Source organism: Bos grunniens, chromosome 7, assembly GCF_055505025.1.
Source record: "Bos grunniens cultivar Pamir isolate PY7600 chromosome 7, Bosgru_T2T1.0, whole genome shotgun sequence".
Classification (NCBI taxonomy): domain Eukaryota; kingdom Metazoa; phylum Chordata; class Mammalia; order Artiodactyla; family Bovidae; genus Bos; species Bos grunniens.
In genome coordinates, this window is record NC_141171.1 from 34,743,370 (window position 1) to 34,771,197 (window position 27,828).

The following is a 27,828-nucleotide window of genomic DNA, read 5'->3' on the forward strand; positions in this document are numbered from 1 at the left end:
CCAATCCTTACAGTCAATGTTCAAAACACATCCTGATTTGACCAGTTCTTATCCTCTTTATCACCACACCACTTGCTACATTCTAACCACCTTTTACTCTTTCCTAAACTACTGTAATAGCTTCCTGAATTGGTCTCTCTGATAACACTTCTGCTTCCCATGTCTAATCTATATAGCAAACAGTGATATTTTAAAGCCTAAGTCAGATCATATCACTGTCATTCTTTCTACCAGTTTCTATGTCATTCAGAGTAAAATTCAAAGTAACTACAACGGCCTATGAGGTCTTTTACTGCAAAGGCCAGGCTAACTTTTTAACTTTATTTTTTATTACTTTCCATCTCATTTATCCTACACCAGCCACAACAGCCTCCTTGATGATCCTTACCTACCAAACATGCTCTGGTCTGAGGATCTTTACATTTGCTTTCCTGATATACTTTTCCCTCTAAATATCCACACAGGTAGCTCCTTCATCTCCTTTAGGTCTTTGCTCAAACTGTACCACTTCCGTGAGGCTTTCCCTGACCAGCACTTTACTTGGCACTCCCTACTACTTCTGCAACACTGTTCCTCTCCAAAGAATTTATTAATATATTTTGACCTTTTTTCTATATGCTTTCACTGAATATAAGCTGAGATTTTTGTCTGTTTTGTTCACATCTAAATTCCCAGCACTTAAAAACAATTCCTGAAAAATAGAAGACCCTCAAGAAATATGTTGCTAGTATAACACTGTATGCTTTAAAAAAAAAAAAACTTTGTCTTCTGTAAAATAACTTAGGGGGAAACAAAACAAAACAAAAAAAGATAGGAGCAGACTACTGATAACCTGTGCAATTCTGTAACCAGAGCATTAACAGACATTAATTGGTAGTTGAGGAGACGGCTTGAATCTCCTAAACAACAAGCTCAGTATGGCTAAAAGTTATCTCGGGGCATACTTAAAAACACCGAAACCAAAAGAATGGAAATATTGGCTTGCTGAAGGTGCTGAGGCAATGGAGATGGGGGTTTGCCATCAGTTGGGAACAGAAGGAAGTGCCTTCTAATCTAAGACAAAAGCTTTGCAACTCCTGCCTGTAGTACAACCAAATTGAAAGTTTTTTTTCTCTTGATTAAGATTAAAATGCCACTCTTATTATTTCGGCTTCCCCTGTTCAGAAATAACCTACAGATGAACAAACATGATTCAGCAATATACTGTCAGAAGTGCCCATATATCTCTGAGCCAGGAAATACTATGGGACTTCCCTGGTGGCTCAGTGGTAAAGAATCTGCCTGCCAATGCAAGAGACATGGGTTTGATCCCTGGGTTGGGAAGATTCCCTGGAGAGGGAAATGGCAACCCACTCCAGTATTCCTGTCTAGAAATCCCACACACTGAGGAGCCTTGGTAGGCCACAGCCCATGAGCTTACAAAGGAGTCAGACATGACTTGCGGCTGAACAACAGAAGGAAATACTACATATTGTTGGACATTAGATTCTACTTTTGGAATGAATGAAAGACATGGTTTCTTTTTAAGGGACTGGGATCACTATAAGACTATCACTAAGACTATAATGTAAATGTGTAAAAAATAACTAAAAACACATTTAATTATAAATTTTATATTACAATCCTAGAAATTGCTCAGTAAGTATAAATTAACTATTTAAACACATCATATTTTATTCGTAGTTTCAAAAGTCATTTACTTACAGAAATTTCAGGATTGGAAAGCTCATATAGAAGCTTCTTGGCATCAATAACTGCTTCATATAATCTCAGATATTGTCCATCACTTGCTACAAAGCACGCACTAGGAGAGTTGCAATATGCACCTAGATGTATTTAAAAAACATTTAAAATTTAACCTTTAAGCAACAATGTCAGAAAATCTAAAGTTCTTAAGTAAAAATCAGAATGCTTACCTAGACAATAACTGGGAATAAGAGTGGGCAGCCATGCCACATTGGAAAATGCAGAAACATGAAGAGAATTAATCCGGGCAAGCTCAGAAACACCTCCAGAGAAAGACAATGGCCCAACTGGATCAACTCGCCAAAGAATAAGCTCACTGTAAACTGCATTGGGATCCTGAAAGGCCATGTCAATAGTGCTTTTATTCTGTTGTGCCGAAGGACATTCTTCAATATTCACAGCATCATCAGGTTGCTTTTGGTTATCAACATCTGGTGTCCTTAATGCATTATGGTGCGACGTTGTCAGCAATAATGGTAATACTGAGTGACAAGCTAAATCATTAAGATGAAAGCGATGACCACAGTATCTGGATTTGTGGGAAATACTGAGAACTGTAGAAAAAGCAGATTCTTCGGCAAAACTGACAAGCCATTGATTCAGGGAGCCATCAGCATGCTTTGAAATCATCATAACATTAGGAGTAAAAATACTTAATTTTAAACTATTAGTTGATTTACTGTGACCAGAAGAGATAAGCATTGACGTGGAACGTGTCAGGCTGGAAGGTTTTTGTTTCCCTTGCTGAATAGCCAAGTCAACATTCTTGGTACAGGCATACATCACTATGCTTTTACAGAGAGAGTTTGCATCACCTGTAGGGAAAGCTACAGGAATTCTGGAAACAAAGGACACCTGGAATTAAGAATGTGAGCATCAGAAGGCATGAAACTATATAAAGAGGTTTTACAAAACAGTACCCATATTTAACAAAAAGCAGCTCTCCAGAGATCATAAAAATAATACCTGTACTTGACGAAACATACCAGGCTGGTATTCATCCAGCCAATCCACATGCCAAACCAGCAAAGAACCATCCATGGGATGAATACTGAATAGCATGTCTGCATTTTTACTCCATTCAGACAGAAGTACTTCAATCTGATGATCAATGGCAGATGATGGTAATGGCACAAAACTTGAATTTGGTACCAGTTTGTCACCTCCCAATTCCTTCTTTTCATGATTTATTTTCAGATCATCAACACTGTCATCAATCTCTATAAGCAAAAGAGTTCATGAACCATATAAATACAATCAAGCTACTACTATAAATTAAGAAATGCATTCTTAATCTATCTTTACAAATGCATTCAAAATGAAAAACATGTTTTCATATAAACAGGAAATGGGGTTCCCTTTAAAAATAATTTTGCTCCAGGAATATAAGGCCACTGGAGTTAACTCAGTAATCAGAAGGCCCAAAAGGCTGAGTCACTGGATTATCAGTAGAAGGACTAATACTGACTTGAAAATAGGCAAAAGGGGCACAAAGAGTCAGACAAAACTGAGTGACTAACACTTACTTACTTAAAGGGAGCATGAACTTGTAAAACACTCCTGTGGGGTGGGGGGCAACTTGGCAAAAGTTACTGAAATTTAAAAATGCTTACGCAATATGCTATTTCCCCATCTAGGGATCCACCCTATAGAAAAATTCACACAAAGATAAAGAGACGCATGATTTTACCATTATCAGTATATAGTGAGAAACAATTGAACTCAATTTAAATGTGTATCAACAAAGAAAACGCTTAAGTTTTCTCTTGAGTCTCCTGACTCAGGAGCTGTTAAAATTAATGAGCCAGAAAAGTGCCGAATACTGAATTTAAGCAAGCTACAGAACACTATGTTCATTTAAAAATGAAATCCCATAGTACAATTAAAAAGAAACTACCTTTATATATACTTGCATGAGCATAGAAAAAAATAAAATCTGGAAGAACGCTCATCAAATTTAACAATATGGAAACTTTATACACGATGGTACTGTTTAATTTTTTTTTAAGGGGAACATGTAAACTTGTAATTTAGAAAACACTTGATTTCTCTCTCTCTACTTGACTGAGGCTGAATGAATAGAAGCTGAATGTAGGGCTTAAGCCCTAAGTGTACTGCTTCTCAAACTTTAATATACATACAACTCATCTGGGAATTTCACTAAATTGCAGATTCTTGTTTAGCAGCTCCAGGTGGAGCATGAGATTGTGCATTCCTAATAATGCCAATGCTACTAGTCTGCTACTATCTGCTGCTCAGATAGTCCTCTGAGCAGCAAGACCCTAGTGGCCCACAGAAGCGTAAGTATGGAGAATTCTAAATCCCTACATTACCATCAGGAAGTAAGACACTTGGAACAAAAACGTCTATACTGGATTATCATGAGCTAGTCCAAATGTGTACTATGCCACTGAAATCTGAAGGTTATTTCTAACAGTAGCTGTTGCTGTTAAGTCACTTCAGTCGTGTCCAACTCTGCGTGACCCCATAGACGTCAGCCCACCAGGCTCTCCTGCCCCTGGGATTCTCCAGGCAAGAAAAGTGGAGTGGGTTGCCATTTGCTGGTGCTACACTAATATAAAAATCTTCGCTATCTTAAACAAAACGTCATAGTTTTTACCCTTCTTAAAGCTTTACCTTCATCAGATTTTACATCTGCCTGATTAGAATCTTCTACACTGGTCTCAGAAGATGGTTGCTCAAAACTTTTTCTAAGTTGTTGTAAAAAGACTTCCATGGACAAAGAAAAATGCAACTCTTTATTGTTTAGCCAGTGTACCACAAAAGGTCCACTCTTCTCTTCATTTTCACTTAGACTCAGAGAGGTAATAGAAGGAAGAAGTGGAATGTCTACAAAGAACAAGAAAAAAATCAAAATTATAATTTCTATCATGCTAGCACATAAAACACATTTTATTTAATCTGTGAGACTCACAATATAATGGTTCCCACAATTATTACTAATTAAAAAACAGACTTAAATGGTGTATTTAATATACTTATTATAAAGGACAGAAAAGTATACATTCTAAGTCACATACCATAACTTACTTATATATACACACATGTATTTTTCTACAATTATAAAATGCTCTCATTAAGAAACCTATCTATAATTTGTAGACATGTTAATAGAATAGTGTTCTTAATTTATACAGAAACTCATTAGAAACATATTTTAACCTGATCTACCATTAAAAATGTCATCAAGTTGTCAAAGGACAAGTGATATGTTTACCTCAATAGCAACAACTTTCTTTTACTTAAGAGACTGACATATTAACTTTTTTCATGACCTACCTATCTAATCCTAAGATAGATACTGCAATAGATACTGTTTATTTATTAGCATCAAGATTGAAATCAGATAGTATGAAACTGAGGTTCCCTTCTTATATTCAAGAAAATCATTCAAGACAAGCCAACTCAGCTAAAAAACAAAACAAAATCTGATCCCTTGGTATTACTTTTGAAATCATTGCTAAGTGAAGTATATTGAAGTACAAATTCAGAGTAAATTGTAAAAAATGACAATTCTTACATAATAGAGGTAAAGAAAGATTTGTCTATTATTATTAAAGTCCAAATCTAAATCATGCTGGTGTCTGCTGAACAGTACAGGCTGGAATAGATTCAGGGAAGGTTCAGAACAAATCTGATTTTAAAAAATAGGAAATATAAATAATTTGAATTATTTGTTCAAACACTGTCTATTGCTAGACACCAACAGAAAGAGTATTATAGGGGATAAAGGAAAGAATAAATGAATCTTTTCCCCACCCCTTCTACTGGAAGTGGTTCTAAGAGTTGATGGATATTATCTAATTCAAGAGCTCTGTTTATAATTATATATTCATTAGTATAATTGTTTAATTAGTATTTATCTATCTCCTACCTGGTTATATGCTTCATATGAGCAATGATCAATAACGTCTTGATCATTATTGTATCTCCAGTTCCTACATGGCACTAAACACACAATAAAAGCCTTGAGGGGCTGAACTACCAATTGCACTGTTGCTAGGTGGATACACAATAGTGTTGGGGATTTAAACTGTCCCCAAGAAACTTCATGGAGAGGAATTTCTGATTTTCAACTTACAAATCAACCCAGAAGAGATAAGTAATCCTGAAGTAGATCACAGGCCTAGTTGTTAAGTACACAAATAAGGAGGGGCTTAGGCTGACTTTTAGCAGAAGCATTCTGGTTGAAAAGTAACCACATTTCCTTTGCCTGCTGACCTCACTCAAAAAATTTGGTAAAATCATTTCTTATGAGAAATAATCATGGAGAGGGTATAAGAGCTAGAATTAAGAGAACATAATATTATGAACTTCTCTCCTGTATCCATTTCTACTGAACATATATAAGTTCTGGCCTTGCAAAAAGGTCATTCTAACAGACCTAATTTAAGGCAAGAAAGTCTCCACAGAATCTAATATAGCTCCTAAAGTTATTATTTTTATTTGATTTTCCCTAAATGTATGAACTTTTCTTGGGGACCTACAATCTGAAGAAAGGTTTTAAGAGTTTTCCTTATTGTAAGGTAGTCAAGAAGATGCTACAGCCTTTTCTATTAAAGTGAGAATTCAAGCTTTCTTTATTCTCAAAATACTGTCTTTTACTCACAAAGACTTTTAAAATTATTCCACTGACCTCAGAGCTTCCTCTGGATACTATAAGCACTGACAATATTTTTTTGATAAGGTAATAATATAATTTTCAATAAAAATCATTCAATATTCTCCCATTTACATTTTCTTGGCTCATGGATTCTTTTAGTGCTGGGACTGTTATTAACCAAATAAAACTGAAAAAAAAAAAAAAGGCAAATACCACAGGTATTATTCCTACCACAGGTATTTCTGAACTTTTAACTTATCAAAGCACTTCTCACTTTGATTCAAGTAACTAATGGACTGTATTCATTCTATGTTTCTCGAAGAATGCAATACTGCAAATCCAGTGTGTTATATGTAAATAGGTTGTGCTTGATTTATGTTTAAGAATATCTCTGGACTTCCCTGGTGGTCCAGTGGCTAAGACTCTGCCCTTTCAATACAGAGGGCCTGGATTCAATCCCTGGTCAGGGAACTAGATCCTGCAGACCAAAACTGTTTTCATGCTGCAACAAAAACCTGGTGCGGCAAAATAAACAAACAAAAGAATATCTCAAAATACACAAAAATTCATTAGAGTGGTTACCTTCTGAGGAGGAAGACTACGGTGGAATAGATATGAAGGGAGGTTAACTTTATATTTCCTGTATAGATGGTGTTTATTATGTGCAAATATTATTTTTAACTTTTTCCCAGCAATATTTTAAGGTTCTACCTTAAATGCCCAACTGTGACCACCTGGTTTTTAAACTAACATAAAATATTTACTATAATGATAAACACATCAGTCTTCAAATTCATAGATAAATCCAGGTATTCTAGATCTTTCAGTCTATCTCAAAGTACATATTTGACCACAACACAAGGTTTCTTAATTCTTCAGTTATAACTTCTACAATATTTCTGCCCTATTTCTGAAATGGCTCCAAAGATTAAGTACAAAACATACCAGTTTCATATGAACAACAATACAGTAATTATAATTCTGAGGTGTTGACTTTTTTGTTAAGTATTAGTTCAAATCTCAACTTTTGAATAAACCAATACAGAACATCTCAATGACTTACCACGATCTAAAATTACAGACCAAATCACAGCCTTAAGAACCAAACAAGTAAACAAAAACTCTTTCTATCATCAGTGAGCTGGCTATAATGAAAAGTTAGCTAAGAAAATCACCTACAATTTTTTACTTACTCAATAAGTATAGTATAACTTACTGGTCATAAAAATCAATCTACTTGATCTGAAAAACATTTTCTGAACAGCACGTTATTACCTGTGGCTGGGTTGATGCTGGCTGCAATATGAAAGTGGCAAAGTGCATTGGCATGCAGTGGAGCATTCCTGTGAACGTGGTGAGGGTCTTGCTGGTGTGGCAGGTACCCAGTATGTGCTACAAGTGCAAGCGATCTCCGACCTCTGCGAAAAAATTTCTGATTTACCTATAAGAAGAAAAACAATGCAAAACAAAGTAAAACTAACATCTATTTTGTTATAAGCACATAAGTTATACAATGATTGTTAGATGCTATTTCAAGTAAGCCTATATGTACAAGTACTTTACAGTATTTTTGTACAACAAATGTGAAACATGAAATAAGCTTGACACTTTTAACTGCCTGACTCATCTTTAAACCATCACACAATATGTTAAATTTTGATTTAATATTTTCTTAATTTAAAAAAAAGTTTACCATGCATCTGTGGGAAATGATGTCCCTATTTATACAGTTCTCTTTGTATCCACAGGTTACTGACCACAAAGCACTGACTGATATTACCACCATTCATTAGGATGATATTTCATAGTTTACAAAGCACTTTCACTGCAATCACCTCATTTGATCCATGAGGCAGACAACGCCAATATTGCTATTCTCATCTTTCATACGATACAATACTTTATACAGAACACAACATCACCTGAAAGTGATTCCTAGTCAAGAACTTCTTTCAACTATTACTATATATAACCACTGATTGAGTCTCAGTGGTTGAGTCTCTATACAATACACACTTAATTATATTCTATGCCACTAGCAATACGATCTAAATTTGAGAAACAGTATTTCCATAATCATACAAAACATTCAAAGGTAAATCATTTTTAGGTCACTTTCTTATTTTCAAGGATCCATGTTACTAGTCTATGTTTAATTAGCCCCAACATCAAAAACTGACTTTAGTTTTGCCATACTATAGTAATTCATGTTCTTGGAGGTTTGAACGATAACAAACGTAGAACACAATCTGATAAAGTAATCATTCCTGTAATGACAGGACAAACACCCTAAGCCCTAAAGAAAGAAAAATAACACATTATTTTTACAGTCAAATTTCTGCATTCTCAGATCTTAATTTACTTTATATTATTTCAGCTAAGTATGATCATCCTTTTGATATCATCAGTTAACCTAAGGTTAACTTTGTAATTATAGGCAGTTTCATGCTAGACAAAAAAAAAAAAATACTGAAAATTTTCTGAGAACTGATTTCCTAAGACATATATTTCTTCATAACTATCCATGATTTTGAATATTAAGATGAATGTTACAAAAAGGCCTTGTACAAAAGATACTAAAACATATAGGAAAAACATCTAACAAAAACACTTACATCTGAAGCATTCTGAACTCGTTCTTTACTGGAAACGTTTCTCTTGATGTTATTTGTTAAATTAATTGGTTCAGTCCAATGGTTGCAGTCACCTCCATAGAGCAAACAATCATTTGGTAAAAATGTCTCTACCCAAAGACGACATATGTTATCTTTGCAGCAAGTCAACAGTACATTACATACAGAAGCCCTAAGGAATAAAAGGATTTTAGAAGCGAAAACATAAATTTCCCACAGTATCATATTCCACAATGTTTCTATAATTATTTAAATGTACACAACTAAGGTATCAATGAAAAAAAGTCAGTATACATTTATGCAACATAGTCAAAACCATTAAAACTGAGTTGGGTGTTTGATTTCATCACTGCAAACGCTTGCTAATCCATTTATTTTCTGCCTAGAACTCAGTAGTTCCTGTTTCAGTAATCCAAGATTCTTACATCTAAAGAACAAAAACTGAGATCGTATCATACTCCCTCAGTTAATAACAAGGAAAAAACCTGACATCTTCTATTCAGATTTTCTGATTTATTCAGTGGATATTTATTTAAATTATTTCACAAGGCTTCATTTTTACTTCCTGTAAAGGTATACGAATACTTGTCACTAACAAGCTATAGTAACTAGTGCACTTACTGTGTCTTTGCCTAACATATAACAAAAGCAGTCAAGTGCGAAAACAGAAAAATCCGTTAAGTATTAGCCATCTCCTTCCTTAGTCATTTTTGACTTTCAGTGAATTTACTGTCTTGCCACCCCACAAAATAATAACAAAACAATTACATATATGTTAATAAATCCCATGTGCATCAAGAGCTCAAAAGCTGGAATTCTATTATTAAAGACTACCTTTCTATTGACTGACAGTCTTTGTTAACTCAGCAAAATTTTTTTTTAAGTTGCAATATCCTGTAATAGAAACTTATTCAAACATATCTAACTGATTAAAAAAGAAAAACCAGTAGAAGGTTTCTATCAAGTAACTTGATAAGTTAAAGAAAAAAAATTTTTTTAATATTCTATAGTAGTCAGTTTTTAAAACATACCTATCTGATTAAAAAAAAAAAAAGCAAAGGGAGAACACCACATTCTGTCTTGGTAGCTCTCTCCAGATTCCTTCCCTGCTCTTACACCTGCCTCCCTGCCCCTCCCCTTCTATGTCTACTCCCCTACTTCTTTTTCATCTCCATCCACTCTCTGGGCTTCTCTGCCTCTGCCTTCTCCTACAATTCTCTACTTCTTAGCCTCTCCAAACCACCCTCCCTTTCCACCTCTCCTACCTCTCATTGGTACCCTCCTCCTAGGGCCTCTCCTTACCTTTCCAAACCCTCTGTTTCTCCTTCCTTTTCCCATCCTTATGCCTCTCCCTCCTCTTTTTCCTTCAATTTTCTTCCCCTTTTTTCTCTGTCTCCCGCTGACGTTTTCCTGCTCTCGTTCCCTCTGTTTCTCTCTAGTACATTTACATACACACAGGCAGTGGCAATAATATCAAATATAACAGAAACAGAAGAAAATACAAAAAGGCAATATGGAAAGTGCAAGGTTCATAGTGCCCCATCAGTAAATGGCAGAATGGGAGGCTTACAAAGAAAGAGCAGAAGATAGGAGACAAAAGAGTTGAACAGACAGCAATCAGGAGAGGCATATGAACTTAGACAAGACCAACAAAGCAAGCTAGAAAGGTGCACAACTCAGAAGCATGGACACGGTTTCGACCACAGATAATGTTTTTCAGAACACTAAACCTTTACAAATAGTGTAAACAGCTGGCTGGTAATATAAGCACGGCATAGAAGAAATATCGTGATGTATCTGAGGCATTGCTCAGGCCATATCTCCCTTTCTCACTTCTTCATCAAGGTACCTTATTCTCTCTTCAATAAGCACATCATATTCAGGTACAGCCCTCCCCCTCTACCCGAAAATGATATATACAGATGAATGACCTTATATAGGGCAACAGTATGATGGGTAAATGTCTGCAACAGTTGTCCTATCTTGAGGCAACAACAGGCTAAGATGGTTCTAAAACTAGTTATGTAAAACCAACTTCTGAAGGTTTTGTGGGGAAAATAACCAAACCTCCCAATCTGTCCTACATTCATCATTTTAATTAACAGGGAAGTGCCTGTATATGATCATTACAAGCACATCCCCATTTTTCCTCTTAAGATAGCAGACACTTAGTGTGAAGCATCATCATTTGGCTGAACATCTTAATTTTAAGATGCCGTAACAGAAAGGACAATGGTCTTTGATGGGATCTCTTTCACTCTCATGAGAAAGGATCAGCCTTCCTACTATAAATCTGCAGGCAGCTGGTGAAACAAACATGAAAACTAAAAGAACTAAAGGAAATTAGTTGGTTTTTTTAATAGATCCGAAAGTGAAATTCTGGAAACCTTGCCAAGGCGCCACAACTAACAGAAAAGTCTCGTTCTATACCACAGTTCTTTATGCTGTAGAATTTAGCTGATAAAAGAGATAAAATAAGTAGGCGGAAAAAATTAATGTTTTTTTTTTCTGTCATAAAGTATTCCTAATGCCCCAGTTCAAGGTACCTGCCTCTGATGGTATCTTCCACTATGATCACTTTTGCCAACAGTGAGTGAACTGTATCAGAAGCAGATGTGACTGTCCTCTCTCAAAATATACAATATTTCATAATTCTCTTTTTTAGTATTCTGGTGCTCTAATTAGCTGCATGTGAAAATACCTGGAATATCGTCAGAACTCAACCTTCAGAATAATGTAAACTTCTGATAGTTCTAAAAGGTTGACAGTTTGTGAAGACAGCTGTTTTTACTTTACGCATGTCATAGCTCGGGGCTTCCCCAGTGGCTCAGCAGTAAAGAATACACCTGCAGTGCAGGAGCTGCTGCTGCTGCTGCCAAGTCACTTCAGTCATGTCCGACTCTGTGCGACCCCACAGACGGCAGCCCACCCAGGCTCCCCCGTCCCTGGGATTCTCCAGGCAAGAATATGAAGTGGGTTGCCATTTCCTTCTCCAGTGCATGAAAGTGAAAAGTGAAAGTGAAGTTGCTCAGTCGTGTCCGACTCTTTGCAACCCTGTGGACTGTACAGGAGACATGGGTTCAATCCCAGAGTTGGGAAGATGTCCTGGAGAAAGAAATGGCAACCCACTCCAGTATTCTTGCCTGGAAAATCCTATAGACAGAGGAGCCTAGTGGGCTACAGTCCATGGAGTCGCCAAGAGTCAGACACAACTGAGCACACACACGTCATGGCTCATTCTATTCTAGACACATATTTATACGTGTGAGCAATGGTCTCAGAAGTACTAAAGTAATAGTTCTCAAAGTGAAGGTGGACTGAGGGTGCTTCTGCTAACAATATAGACTGTCCATACCACTCTCCTTTAGCTCAAAACTGTGAAACGTACTTCTAACAGAAGAACCATCTGTGTACCTAGAAGGTCCTACTTCAATGCTTTGTTAGACTAGAGGAGAGAGGTAAGAAAAATGGTAACTATCGCACTACAAAATTGTTCAAAAGATCTAGGTATAACAATGATGTATGTATGCTGTTATACATACATTATATGTGGGTTTGTGTCCAAATCCATAGAATGTACAACACCAAGAGTGAATCACAATGTAAATTATGGACTTTAGGTGATAATAATGTGTTGATGTAAGCATCAACTGTAACAAATGTACCACTCTGGTGGAGGATGTTGACAAAGCAGGTGGTTGTGCATATGTGGGGAAAAGGGTTGTATGGAAAATCTCTGTACCTCCCCTCAACTTTGCTATAAACCTTAAACTGCTCTAAAAAGAATGTTTAATATGAAATAATTTTTTTTAAAAATCTTGGTTTACTCTGCTGGTTCAGAAGAGCAAAACTAAAGTTAACAGATGATCTAAGTATGCTATAATGGATCAGCTTAAGACATTCTCAGATGACAAAAAGATAAGGGAAAAACTGTATTGATCCATAGTGTGGCCAAATTGAAGATGGCCATGTGGAACAAAAAGGGATTTCTACCTACAATTAAGTAATACAATACCTCTGTAACTTACTGCTGCTGCTGCTGCTAAGTCACTTCAGTCGTGTCCGACTCTGTGTGACCCCATCGACGGCAGCCCACCAGGCTTCCTGTCCCTGGGATTCTCCAGGCAAGAACACTGGAGTGGGTTGCCATTTCCTTCTCCAATGCATGAAAGTGAAAAGTGAAAGTGAAGTCGCTCAGTCGTGTCCGACTCTAGTGACCCCATGGACTGCAGCCTACCAGGCTCCTCCATCCACAGGATTTTCTAGGCAAAAGTACTGGAGTGGGGTGCCATTGCCTTCTCCGCTGTAACTTACTAAGTATATGCAAAAAGTCAACGGGATATCAAGTCTGACAAAGACTATAGGAAACAAATGAAGTACTAACAGGTTTATTTGTGCATGCATGTGTAGGTTAAATTAATATCTAGTTTAGGACATCATAATCTATTAGCCCATGTACTTTTCCTCAAAGATGCTGCAGGCAGTTAAAGAAATATTTGAAGTCTCATGGTATACACTCTCAATAAAGCTTGTATTTTTAGTTACAAAAAAAAAAAAAAAACCAGTGGATACACATAGAAAGGGACAAGCTAAAGAGAGTGAAATATGAAAAAGTTGATGCAAATAGAAATTTGGAGAATGATTAAAGATGAAAGAACTGAAAGAAAAAGATGCACAACTCTTGTCACTTTAAGATATCTGAACTAGAGGTAAATTATCCTTTCACATGGCTCTCCTCTTAAGTATCATATATAGTTAACTCATAGCCAGAGGCTTGCAGTCCAGGAGCTATCTAGTACTACTTGAATCTTCATGGGCAAAAACCCTATAGCAATGGATTCTCAAAATGAGAAAAGCGGTCAAAGTCACAAAGATGACGTTCTCTTAATACATGGGAAAAATGACTAATCCACTGACCTAGGCATATATTTGCTTGTTTTACGCCAGGAAAATCCATTTACAGCTCGAGGATGGGCCAGATATACAAAAGAAAAGTCAGTTTCTCCTTCAGATTGTTTTTCTGAATTTTTATCTGGAGAGGTAACAGATGTCCGCCAGTTTTCTACATTATACCATACCTTTAAAAGACAGTCATCCTAAGAGGGTAGAAAAACAGAAACAGAAAAACATCCAGATCAGAATTAAAGGTTAAACCAAATACCAAAGGTAAGATTTTTCTTCCCAATTAAAGGAACATAGGGATTGGGCATGAAAAAATTAAGAAAATCTCTGATTCTGATACTTTTCTAACCAGCATTCCTTAACTGTTCTTTGAGAATTAAGGTATGTGAACGTGTGTATTTTGCAAAGGTTGGTTCAAGGAAAATGCTAGCTACTATTTGATATGGAAAATAAAGTCATTCAGGAAAGACCTAAAGATGAAGGGTTCATTTTCTCACTTAGCCAAATATTAAATAAGAAAGTATTACCATTAGTAGACTTCAAAATACTGCTAATTTTATAAAACAACATTTTTTATAGATTGTCATATGAATGTTCAAAGAAAATGATATTAACTAGTTAGCAACTACCACCATACAAAATATTCTAAGCACAATCAAAATTGCATCTCCTAATCTGGGAAGGAAAGCAAGAATGAGAGATTAGCATGTACCAGGTTCTGCTCTTAAGCTACTAATTACATTCCTGACGCTGACTAAAGTTAATCAGATTAAACAGCCCTAGTTTTCTCCTAAAAAATTTTTAGGAGAAAATACCTCACCAAGAATTTAAGACATCTCATATTCTTAGTCTGCCGATTTGAGTCATGGGAAAAATAACTTCAGACTATTAGTTTTATGTAAAGTGCTCTGTGAACCAATGATTTAAAATAATTAAAATTTAAGGGAATTCACTATTCTGAAATCAACAGGTAATAACAAAGAAAAGTTAAAAATGTCCTTCTAGAAAGTCTGTAAATTCTTTTACTATAAATACAGTCTAATATAGCTGTCAGCTAGAAGATAACATAAATAACAGTTATAGTTTATTACTGACAGTATACTATATCCAAGACACTGTGCCACTTTACATACACTGTCTAAACTATGACCCATGACCTATGAGGTAGGTATTATTATCCTTAGTTTATACATCAGAAAACCAAGGCTCAAAGTGATTAACTACTTGCTCAAGATCAAAAAGTTGGTAAATGGCAAATTTATACCCAGATCTACCTTTGATTTAAGCTGTTTCAATTATATCATATTGCCCTTTAACATAATAATATTTAGCCAATTTTTGCTATTTAACATATTTAACAGAAAATGTTTGCAACTTAAATAATGAAGCAAGTTAAATTTTTTTGATATTTCAAAATACACCATAAACACAACTTGATAATAGTATTTTCACAAATTACCTTCCCAGCAGTGGCAAAAAATTCTCCATCTGGTGAAAATTTCATTAAATGAACTTGGGAAGCAGTTCTGTAAATTAAATAGACAAGGCATAATTTTCAAGGAAAATTAAATGAGAGAATGCAATATTACTTCTCTAAACTATATTCAGTAATCTGCTTCAAATACAAAATATAATAACAAGTTTGACACTCACTTTTAAGTATATCTCATAAATTAGAAATAGAAAATGTAATATTAAATACAAAAATTATTTTCAATGTAAAAATATCTATGCATAAGAATCATATAAGGAATGACTTGTCATTCTTTAAAGCTTAAGACAGAAGAGTCATAGGTCTCATTCCTTTAGAATATGAGAAAGAAAGGTTTCATTTTTTAACCTGGAAATCTAATTTTTGGAGCTATGGATGCTTACATTCCAACATACATTTACAAGAACAATAAATCAGTATTTTATAATGAATTCTGCCTTAAGGCAGCATTTGCACAGTTGAAGATTATGTGTGTGTTAATGAGAGACTTCCAATAATTATGGATTCAGCCTTCCAATTTCACCAACATACTTGGTGCATACTTGTCTCTCCTTCTTCAAGGAGTTTCAGTTCATTCCCCTCATCACCTTCCCTTCTGCCTTTCAGGAAATACTGATCTCAAGACATTTCTCACTATCGTTGCTTTCCTTTTCTTTATCCAAGTCCATGCTTAGATAGAGTCACACTAAAATTATTTGTAAAGCAAGCCGAAGAGGAATGCCATCACAGTTCAATTTCAAATAAAAAAAACTTTTTACCCTGATTCTAATTAATACATAACAGAAAATAATGATATAAATGGGTGAAAAGAAGAAAATAAAATCATCTATAGCTTCACCAAAACCACAACACCCATTTCCATGCAAAATCACTAGTAACATGTTAATACATTGACTTCCAAATCTCTTTCCACTCTACCTCTCCATCTACTTTCTGTGGGAGGTTGTGGGGAAGAAGATGGAAACTGATGTCATATTTACAATTTTCTCTGTAATACATATTTTAAAATATGTCATGAACATTAAGTTCTGATACTTTGAAACTCCAATAGTTTGGGCACCTGATACGAAGAGCTGACTCCTTTGAAAAGACCCTGATGCTGGCAAAGATTGAGGGCAGGAGGAGAAGGGGATGACAGAGGATAAGATGGTTGGATGGCATCATCGATTCAATGGGCATGGATTTGGGTGGACTCTGGGAGTTGGTGATGGACAGGGAGGCTTGGCGTGCTGCAGTTCATGGGGTCACAAAGAGTCGGACACGACTGAGTGACTGAACTGAACTGAACATTAAGTGGTAGAATGAACATTTTTGAACACACGTTTTTACGTATCTGGTTAATCTTAAAGATATCTTTAAAACAAATAATTAAAAGTGCTTGGTCTTACACTGCTATATTTAAAATGGATAACCAACAAGAACCTACTATATGGCACATGGAACTCTGCTCAATGTTGTGTGGCAGCCTGGATGGGAGCAGGGAGAATGGATACATGTATTTGTATGGCTGAGTCCCTTCACTGTTCACCTGAAACTATCATAACATTGTTTGTTAATCAGCTATACCCCAATACAAAATAAAAAGTTAAAAAAAAAATGCCTGGTCTTCATGATTGTGACTGTGTTGCCCCTACAGTCTTTTCTTAAAGCAGTATCTAAAGGAATTCTTTTAAAAGGGAATCAGATTTCACGCTCTGCTCAAAACCCTCAACAGCTTCCCAACTCACTCAAAATTAAAATGCAAAAGCCTCACAATAACCTATAAGCTGCCTCCTGACTCTAATCATTTCCCCATCACTCCTCACTATGTTCACTTTCGTCCAGCCACAAGGTGACACACAGTTTTACCTCAGGGTCTTGCACTAGTTCCCTTCTCCAAAAGCTATGCACACATAACTTACTTCCTTCATGCCTATACTCAACGTCACCTCTACTCCTCTTCTCCTATCCTATCTATTCTATGTCGTACCTACTAGTCTTCATCTAACAGGTATAAGCAGATTTTTAAAATGAACCACAAATGAACTATAATCAGATTAAGCTCAACTTTTAAATGTATTCCAGTTAGTGTAATCTTCCGTTGTTCAGTTCAGTCGCTCAGTCGTGTCCGACTCTTTAGAACCCCATGAACTGCAGCATGCCAGGCCTCCCCTGTCCATTACCAACTCCCGGAGTTCACCCAAACTCATGTCCATTGAGTCGGTGATGCCATCCAACCATCTCATCCTCTGTCATCACCTTCTCCTCCTGCCCTCAATCTTTCCCAGCATCAGGGTCTTTTCAAATGAGTCAGCTCTTCCAGTTAGGTGGCCAAACTATTGGAGTTTCAGCTTCAACATCAGTGCTTCCAATAAACACCCAGGACTCATCTCCTTTAGGATGGACTGGTTGGATCTCCTTGCAGTCAAAGGGACTCTCAAGAGTCTTCAACACCACAGTTCAAAAGCATCAATTCTTCAGTGCTCAGCTTTCTTTATAGTCCAACTCTCACATCCATACATGACTATTGGAAAAACCATAGCCTTGACTAGACAAACATTTGTTGACAAAGTAATATCTCTGCTTTTTAATATGATGTCTAGGTTGGTCATAACTTTCCTTACAAGATGGCTGCAAAGACCATCTGCAGTGATTCTGGAGCCCAGAAAAATAAAGTCTGATACTGTTTCCCCATCTATTTGCCATGAAGTGATGGGACCGGATGCCATGATCTTAGTTTTCTGAATGTTGAGCTTTAAGCCAACTTTTTCACTCTCCTCTTTCACTTTCATCAAGAGCCTCTTTAGTTCTTCTTAACCTTCTACCATAAGGGTGGTGTCATCTGAGTATCTGAGGTTATTGATATTTCTCCCGGCAATCTTGATTCCAGCTTGTACTTCTTCCAGCCCAACGTTTCTCATGATGTACTCTGCATATAAGTTAAATAAGCAGGGTGACAATATACAGCCTTGACGTACTCATTTTCCTATTTGGAATCAGTCTATTGTTCCATGTCCAGATCTAACTGTTGCTTCCTGACCTGCATACAGGTTTCTCAAGAGGCAGGTCAGGTGGTCTGGTATTCCCATCTCTTTCAGAATTTTCCACAGTTTATTGTGATCCACACAGTCAAAGGCTTTGGTATAGTCAATAAAGCAGAAGTAGACGTTTTTCTGGAACTCTCTTCCTTTTTCCATGATCCAATGGATGTTGGCAATTTGATCTCTAGTTCCTCTGCCTTTTCTAAAACCAGCTTGAACATCTGGAAGTTCATGGTTCACATATTGTTGAAGCCTGGCTTGGAGAATTTTGAGCATTACTTTACTAGCATGTGAGATGAGTGCAATTGTGCAGTAGTTTGAGCATTCTTTGGCATTGCCTTTCTTTGGGATTGGAATGAAAACTGACCTTTTCTAGTCCTGTGGCCACTGCTAAGTTTTCCAAATTTGCTGGCATATTGAGTGCATCACTTTCAGTGCATCACTTTCACAGCATCATCTTTCAGGATTTGAAATAGCTCCACTGGAATTCCATCACCTCCACTAGCTTTGTTCGTAGTGATGCTTCCTAAGGCCCACTTGACTTCACATTCTAGGATATCTGGCTCTAGGTGAGTGATCACACCATCATGATTATCTGGGTCATGAAGATCTTTTCTGTATAGTTCTTCCGTGTATTCTTGCCACTTCTTAATATCTTCTGCTTCTGTTAGGTCCATACCATTTCTGTCATTTACAGAGTCCATCTTTGCATGAAATGTTCCCTTGAAATTTCTTGAAGAGATCTCTAGTCTTTCCCATTCTGTTGTTTTCCTCTATTTCTTTGCATTGATCGCTGAGGAAGGCTTTCTTATCTCTCCTTGCTATTCTTTGGAACTCTGCATTCAAATGGTTGTATCTTTCCTTTTCTCCTTTGCCTTTTGCTTTTCTTCCTTTTACAGCTATTTTTCTTCCTTTCACAGTAAGGCCTCCTCAGACCGCCATTTTGCTTTTTTGCATTTCTTTTTCTTGGGGATGGTCTTGATCCCTGTCTCCTGTACAATGTCACAAACCTCCATCCATAGTTCATCAGATAATGTCTATCAGATCTAGTCCCTTAAATCTATTTCTCACTTTCACTGTATAATCATAAGGGATTTGATTTAGGTCATATTGTATGGTCTAGTGGTTTTCCCCACTTTCTTCAATTTAAGTCTGAATTTGGCAATAAGGAGTTCATGATCTGAGCCACAGTCAGCTCTTGGTCTTGTTTTTACTGACTGTATAAAGCTTCTCCATCTTTGGCTGCAAAGAATATAATTAACCTGATTTGAGTGTTAGCCATCTGGAGATGTCCATGTGTAGAGTATTCTCTGGTGTTGTTGGAAGAGGGTGTTTGCTATGACCAGTGCGTTGTCTTGGCAAAACTCTATTAGACTTTGCCTTGCTTCGTTCTACACTCCAAGGCCAAATTTGCCTGTTACTCCAGGTGTTTCTTGACTTCCTACTTTTGCATTCCTGTCCCCTATAATGAAAAGGACATCTTTTTTGGGTGTTAGTTCTAAAAGGTCTTGTAGGTCTTCATAGAACCGTTCAACTTCAGCTTCTTCAGCATTACTGGTTGGGGCATAGACTTGTATTACAGTGGTATTGAATGGTTTGCCTTAGAAATGAACAGTGATCATTCTGTTGTTTTTGAGACTGCATCCAAGTACTGCATTTCAGACTCTTTTGTTCACTATGATGGCTACTCCATTTCTTCTAAGGATCAATCTTCAGTTGATCCTAGAATAAAACTTGCATAGTTTCCAGTCCAAGGCTTAATTGTTTACTTAAGTAATAAACCACTTCAAATAAATGAGTATGTCTAGTCCAAGTTACTAGGACTCTGTATAACTCTGTTTTTTAACTTAAGATTCTCTCCCTCTTCCAAATGTTTGAAATACATTTCAAATTCTCAGTTCAACCCAAGAAGCCCCTTACCAGATTTGCAGTGATTACAGCACTTCTTTGCTCTTCTCTCCCCGCAATCTTTTATGAAAGACTCAAAAGCAAAGCCACAGCTCTTTCTAAGGAATTATCTTTTTTGCAAAATCCTATTTCCTCTCTATATTTAAACCCTTTTTAATACCCATGATCTGATTATGGGGTAAAAAAAAAACCCACAGAACTAGCTCCTTTGAAATCTCCTTTGTAAATTCTCTATATAGGATATCTGCCTTACTCTGACTTTGGTATCTGATAGATGGCTCAGTGGTCAAGAATCCCCCTGCCAATTCAGGAGAAGATATTGGGTTGGGAACATCCCCTGGAGAAGGAAATGACAACTCATTCCAGTATTCTTGCCTTGGTAATACCATAGACAGAGGAGCCTAGGGGGGCTACAGTTCATGGGGTCTCAAGAAGAGATGGAGACAACTTAGCAACTAAACAGCTGCTTCACATAAAACTGACTCAGGAAGAATGGCCTACCTTACATCCTGTCATACTGATTTACTGGTATACTGTTTATCTCCACCCACCCTATATTCTAAGCACTGTTACCACTGCCTGGAATATGACAAGCACTCAACAAATATTTGTTGGAATGAATGAAAGAAATTTGGACTTGCTATCTAAAGAACATAAGAAAAATTAAGCCTACTGATTCATACTTCCATAAAGTATGATACTAATTTTATGCTCTTATTAACAGTATATATTAGAGTACCTTTTCTCTACTCACTCACTAGTAATAGATTTTATTCATTCTTTTCTTTATGGATATTTTGCATTTTGTGATTTTTGAGGGAGGTAAGTCAACTCAATATGCTGCTCATTATTCACATATAATACTTCAAAAATTTTTCTTGAAACATTTTTCTCTTTGTCCATTTGTTTACTTCTGAAATATCTACTGCCGTTGAATTAATTTTTAAAACCTCCTTTTAAAAATAGCGTTAACCCAAAATTGCATATATTTCCCATTGAGTTTTTGGGTTTTTTTCCTTACAATCTTTTTGCTTCACAAAAGATTTTTATTGATACCCAAAACTATTAATTTTTTCCTTTTCTTTCTTTTCAGTTTTTAGCTGTTGTGTCATACTTAGAAAAATTTCCACAACTCTAAAATAGCATTTGTCATCCAATAGTGATAGCACACAAATGACAACTAATAGCCCAATATACAATTTTTAATTTCCCAATAGTGACATTTAAAAAAGGCAAAAAGAAACAGGTGAAATTAATTATATTTTAAACTCCAGTACTTTGGCCACCTCATGCAAAGAGCTGACTCATTGGAAAAGACTGATGCTGGGAGGCATTGGGGGCAGGAGGAGAAGGGGACGACAGAGGATGAGATGGCTGGATGGCATCACTGACTCGATGGACGTGAGTCTGAGTGAACTCCAGGAGTTGGTGATGGACAGGGAGGCCTGGCGTGCTGAGATACTGGGTCGCAAAGAGTCGGACATGACTGAGCGACTGAACTGAACTGAATCCAATATATCAAAAACATTATCATTTCAGTATGTAATCAACTAAAACTTAGACTTTCACATTCTTTTGCTTAAAACTTTTGAAATCCAGTGTGTATTTTATACTTTTAGGACATGTCAATTCAGTCTAGCCATATTTCAAGTGCTCAAGTGAGATGTGGCTAGTTGCTATCATACCTGATATGGCAGTATTAAAATATGAAAATTTACTGGTATTTTCATCTAAATTTTTGTTGTTGTATACATATTATTTTTTCTTCCTTTTAAATTTGTTTTAGTGCCAAGTATGAAGGAGATTCTAACTTTGCTTTCTCCTCCACAGAGCTAGTAAGCTGCCTTCTTGATGTAAAATGCCACCTTACATACTGAATCTCTGTGTACTTGGGTCTAACCCTGGACCCTAATCTATCCATTCCTGTATCAACAACAAATGGCTTGATCTGTTGTAGCTTTAGAATTAGTTTTACTATACTCTATGTCTTCATTCTTTTCTTTCAGAATTTTCCTTTTCTTGCCGTATGTGTCCTTTTAATATTTTGAACTCCACTCACAAGTAGAAATTCCAATAAGATTTTGATAAGAGTGATTATTCAACATATAGATTAATTTGGGAAAAATATACTTCTTCACAATGGGAAAATTCAGTCAAAACTATGAAAGGTATCTTTGTCTTCCTTTTGTATAATTTAGAATGCTCTTATGGGCCTTACACACTTCTGTTTCTTCCTATGCGTTTTATTCAACAACTTAAAAAAAAAAAAGGATCTGCAGAGCATGGGAAATGGTGACTGTTCTATATATAAGAAAAGGTATGTCACAATTATAAAAAAAATCAATACTTTTTATGTTAGTATGCTTTTATACAAACGAAAATGCATTTATATCATAAGACCATATGAAATAGATTTATTCGTTTAACCCCCTAACTAATTGCTTACTTGCACTGCCAAATGCATCTCCAATCCCCAAAGTTAAGATCTGTTTTATCTGGATTTCCATCTTCAGCTGGCTTCTCCAAGTTATTATTGGACCAGAGTTGCAAACAGCTGGAACCAGTTAAAAGACGATTACCTGAAAAAATATGTATCATCCACCAATAATTATTTAGGTATTTAATTAGTGACTTAAGTTACATGCTCAGGAGTTTCATATAATACTGTAAAGAATACAACTTTTTTAAAAAGTCAAATAAAAAGAGATTTGGGTTATGAGGGAGTAAAGCTATATTTTAACTTTGTTGAAGAAGCTTAGACAGAAAGCAGAACAGATCTTGTAATCTCTCCTTCAACAAACATTTAATGAGCATCATCTTTCTAACAGGCACTGTGCTAGGCACTGGCAATACAATGACAAATGAGACACTGTCCTTTTTCATGCTGGGTTCACATTCCAGTAGAGAAATATTATGAGCATAAGCATGGAAATATGTGAGTTCCTATATTCCAGAGAATGCTTCATAATCTCCTTATGGTTAAGGGATAAAGCACATAGTAGACCTAAGAAAAGAAGTAAGGTTGGGGGGGAAAAAAAGCCATCATATTGTGAAGCATTTTTGAGGTTTGTAAGGAGTTTAGTTTGTTACAAGCAGCTGGGAGTTAGAAGATTTTATATGGAGGGATAGTTTGCGGAGTGGATCTGTATTCTACAACAAGGGGTCTCAGCTGGGAGGGGTGTCAATAGATAGACGTGAAGAGGCATATAAACCTCCTCCAATAACATACATGCAAAAGTATAGGTATACTATGTGCATTTTTCTAGAGATAACCCATAATTTTCACCATACTTTCACTGACTTTAGATAGGAAATCCCTGTGTCTAAATGCCAAGTAAGTTACTTAATTAGCTATGTGAATTTGGTCAAGTTGGGCAACCTCTGAGCCTCAGTTTTCTCACCTATAAAATTAGAAATTTGTGTAGAGTTGTTCTAAGAATTAGCTATTATATATATAATGTATCTGGCACAGGCTAGGCACTTAGCAGAAGCTCAATAAATAGGAGCAATTAGGTGGAACGTCTCATAGATGGATAAAAACCACCCAGACAGAACTAACAAGACATTCCATTTAAATATGGTTATTATTCCACTGTTGAGCTTACCAACAAACATACCTGTTCTTTTTTTGCTGAGATATAATTGACATGTACCATTATATTACTTTCAGTTTGTAACACAATGATTCAATATTTGTATATAGTGTGAAATGACTACCACAGTAAGTCTAGTTAACATTCATCAACACATATGGTTACAATATTTTTTTCTTGTGATGAGAACTTTTAAGATTTACTCTTTCTCTGCAATGGTTCAAATACACAGTACAGAATTAAGCATAGTTGCCATGTCATGCATTACATACGAGGATTTATTTCATAACTCATAACCTTCACCTATTTTATCTACTCTCCCCAACCCCACACCTCTCCAACCACTACCTGACTTCTCAGTATCTGTGAATTCAACTTTGATAAGTTTTCTTTAACATAAACTAAGAGCGAAATTAAGGTATCCCCCCAAATTAAGAAATTAATATAGAATGCAAAATAATTCACCTTAGTTACAGAATGAAACAAAAGTAGGTAGGGTATAGTATAATACATTGATTTGAACAGAAAGGGCAAAGGTATGGCTATCACAGGAGGGAAAAAGAAAGCGTTAAGTCTAAAATAGTAAATCTTAGGATTTTAGCAAGATGCAATGGTGGGTCTGGTAGCAATACAAAGGTAATAGTCAGTTTACTAGCATCACTTGAAAAATATTCTTTATATCCAATGCCTGGCATATACTAATAAGGTATATTCATCCTAGCGGATTCATGTTGATGTATGGCAAAACCAATACAATATTGTAAAGTAATTAGCCTCCAATTAAAATAAATATAAATTAAAAAAGAAAAACTAAAATACTAATTTTCACTTAATATATTCTAAATCTGTTTATAAATAGTTATAAAGTTCATCTGAAAAAATAATAGCTCCCAAATATATATTATAATAATAACCCATTTCTGAACCAAAACCTCTAAATTTTAAACTTTTGATTATAAAAAGAAAAATAATAAAATTTTCTGTGAATTTTAACTAAATCATGATTTAAAAGATAATCGTCATGAACTATTGGCAAGTCAGTAGCAGATATGTTAAGAAAATAAGTAGTTACCTTCTAATAGAACTCTGTAATGATAATTTCAAAGGAACTAAAATACTATCAATATCAATAATAATATCAATACTACCTTCTGAATCTGAAGCATTAGTACTTACAGACCACAGTTACAGAAATTCCAAGCAACTACCAAGTCATTACTAAAGAACACTCACTTCAAATAAAAATTGTTTTTATTATAGTTATTCATAAGAGACTTCAAGTATCCAGTTCACTTGCTAACAATATTTTTTATAGGTAAGTACTAAAATACCTTTTTACAGAAAGCATCAAGTACATTCATAGTTAACCATTCTTGATAGGTTAAGTAATCTGCTCATGATCACAAAACTTCTAGTCATATATATAAACATTTATTGACAGTTTAATATATGACGGGCCCCAGATAAATTACAGAATAAAACAGAATCTAAGACCTTGTCTAAAAAAATAATAAATAATTACAATAAATTGTAGTGTTATCATAGAATAACCATATAATTTATCATCCAAACAGGAACACTTGTGAAAATAAAAGGTAACACTATTAATAATTATATGAGAACAACAGGCATAAACTGGACATAGTAGAGTTAAATACAAAGTGCCTTACTAAATGCCAAATTTGAATCCAGGTTAAATTTTTACTCTTCTCACTGTACGCATAAAATACACATGGAAGATGCCAGCTAGCAACAAGCATCAAGCTCATGAGAGAAAATATTTTAAAACATTGTGAATTTTTAAAATCTGAAGTAATCTCTTTATCTTCTAAAACAATTTCGCAAGGTTCTGAACTTTGTATTCTAAATTAACATTTTTTCCTCAGCCATTTTATCTACTATACATAACTGCATCTCATATCTGTGTATTCCTCTCATCAGTCACTCGATATGAACTGAGCACCTACAATGATAAAGGCACTGAAACAAGTTATTTCTCATTCAGACTACTGTGAATGCACTTTTCAAAGGTAATTAAAATACAATATTTACCTTCCTGTTCCTCTTGTCTCTGATCATTCTAAGACACTGCTACCAGAAAAATCGGGCAAAATCATAAATCTTATTTTGCCACTAGCCACTTTCAAAAACCTATACATTTTATACAATTTAAAAGAATTAAGTTATTTAATTATTTACATGACTGTAAAGGCTTTCCATCTGCTGTATTCTTATCTCTTCACCAAACTCACTCCAGTCTCAGTGAAGTACTAACCAGTATCAGAACATATCCTATGCTTTCTTTCTCTATTTCTTTGCTCACTCTGGTAAACTGGTAAAAATTGTTTTAGGACTATTTTTTAATGCAGAAATAGATAATACATACATATACACATTATCTCTCCTTAGAATTCACTTGTTTATTTCCATCCTCAACCCATCCCCGCTCCCTGGTGGCTCAGATGGTAAAGAATCTGCCTGCAATGCAGGAGACCAGAGTTTTGACTGGGTCAGAAAGATCCCCTGAAGGAGGGAATGGCTACCCACTTTGGTATTCTTGCCTGGGGAATTCCATGGACAGAGGAGCTTGGCAGGCTACAGACCACGGGGTCACAAAGAATCTGGACACAAAACTGACTAACACTTTCACTTTCAACCTATCCCCACCCTCACTATCAAAGTCCATCTACTCTCATGTTAAAAGGCTCCCCTTCAATGAAATTTTGATTCTTCAAAGACAATTAGTGTCTGCTTCCCAAAACAACATATTCCTACAACAGCTGGACACTATTATGGTGCATGTTTCCTCATTTCAGTATAAGCTCTAAAACTGCACAACTTGTTTTACTTACTTTTGGGTTCTCTATCATTTCACATAAAGCAGAACTGAAATACATGAAAGTAAAAACAAGCAATAGCCTAGACAAGTTTTATTTCAGTTAATCCTTCTTTTCTTACCTGCAGGATCCCAAGTTATATTGTGTGCTATGGAGTCCAGAAAAAATTGGCCACTTTTCTGCCACTGACTATATAATTCCTAAAATTTGAAAAAAAAAGGTCATTTAGTCTATTATCGGCATCTTCTCTGTCAAATGTATACACTGACACTAATTATTTTTAATAATACATGTACTCATTTTTTGAGGTATAATTGAGCACTGAGTCATATTTGAAGAGAATAAAATGTTCAGTCTAGTCAAGAAAAATAAAGAGCATGTGATGGAGATCAATGAGAGCATATCCATTCCTGGAAGGTCCAAAAGTCTGTCTTTACTATATTTAGACAATCAATAAGTATCTGCCACTAGGACAATATACGTATTAACCTCAAACTTTTAAAGTTACTATTATTACTTTATTATTATTATTATAGCTACAAAGGTTTAATTTTAAATATGCCTGTGTCTCTGCTATTTGAAGATCCCTCCTCTTTTACTGTTTCACCTTCACCTGAGGGCACGTGGTAAGTGTGAAGATTCAGAATAAGAGATGTTAACACCCCTCTTATATAAATATAAAGGCTTTTCATCCCTTACAGCAGTATTTTTCAAACTTTTTTAACATGCAAATCAGTAAGAAATACACATTGCACTGTAACCCAGAATACATATATGCATACACATAAATGTAATCTAAGTTTACTCTTAATACATGTGATGAACTCTAACATTTCTATTCTTTTTCATTTTCTTATAAAGTCAGGTTGTGGCCTACTAAGTTGACTTCTCTAACCTCTAATAGATTGAGACCCATAAACACTCTCTGAGTGTAGTGGTTCCCATACTTTGGTATGAAAATAATGTGAAATGTTTACTAAAAACTCACACTCTCAAGACCCATGCCCAAATGTTGAGATTCAAAAGGTCCTGGACTGGGCACAGAAATCTGTACTTTAAACCAACATCTCCAA

The 27,828-nt window shown here is 35.6% G+C and overlaps 1 protein-coding gene across 10 annotated transcripts in view; it reads right to left on the bottom strand.

The window, feature by feature from the left end:
* The window catches only part of DMXL1 (Dmx like 1), a 125,914-nt gene that overhangs the window by 79,240 nt on the left and 18,846 nt on the right, over positions 1-27,828 (bottom strand). For 9 of the 10 annotated variants that reach the window (XM_086410751.1, XM_086410749.1, XM_086410748.1 and 6 more), the window contains 10 exons: positions 26,877-26,955; positions 22,772-22,904; positions 15,365-15,431; positions 13,921-14,099; positions 8,986-9,175; positions 7,646-7,811; positions 4,384-4,596; positions 2,713-2,966; positions 1,917-2,601; positions 1,705-1,826 (listed from right to left, as the gene is read on the bottom strand). In XM_086410751.1, coding sequence (XP_086266877.1) covers positions 1,705-1,826; positions 1,917-2,601; positions 2,713-2,966; positions 4,384-4,596; positions 7,646-7,811; positions 8,986-9,175; positions 13,921-14,099; positions 15,365-15,431; positions 22,772-22,904; positions 26,877-26,955 — 2,088 coding nt within the window. Of the gene's footprint in view, positions 1-1,704; positions 1,827-1,916; positions 2,602-2,712; positions 2,967-4,383; positions 4,597-6,403; positions 6,558-7,645; positions 7,812-8,985; positions 9,176-13,920; positions 14,100-15,364; positions 15,432-22,771; positions 22,905-26,876; positions 26,956-27,828 lie in introns of those variants that run through there. The other variant, XM_086410752.1, reaches the window with a different exon arrangement.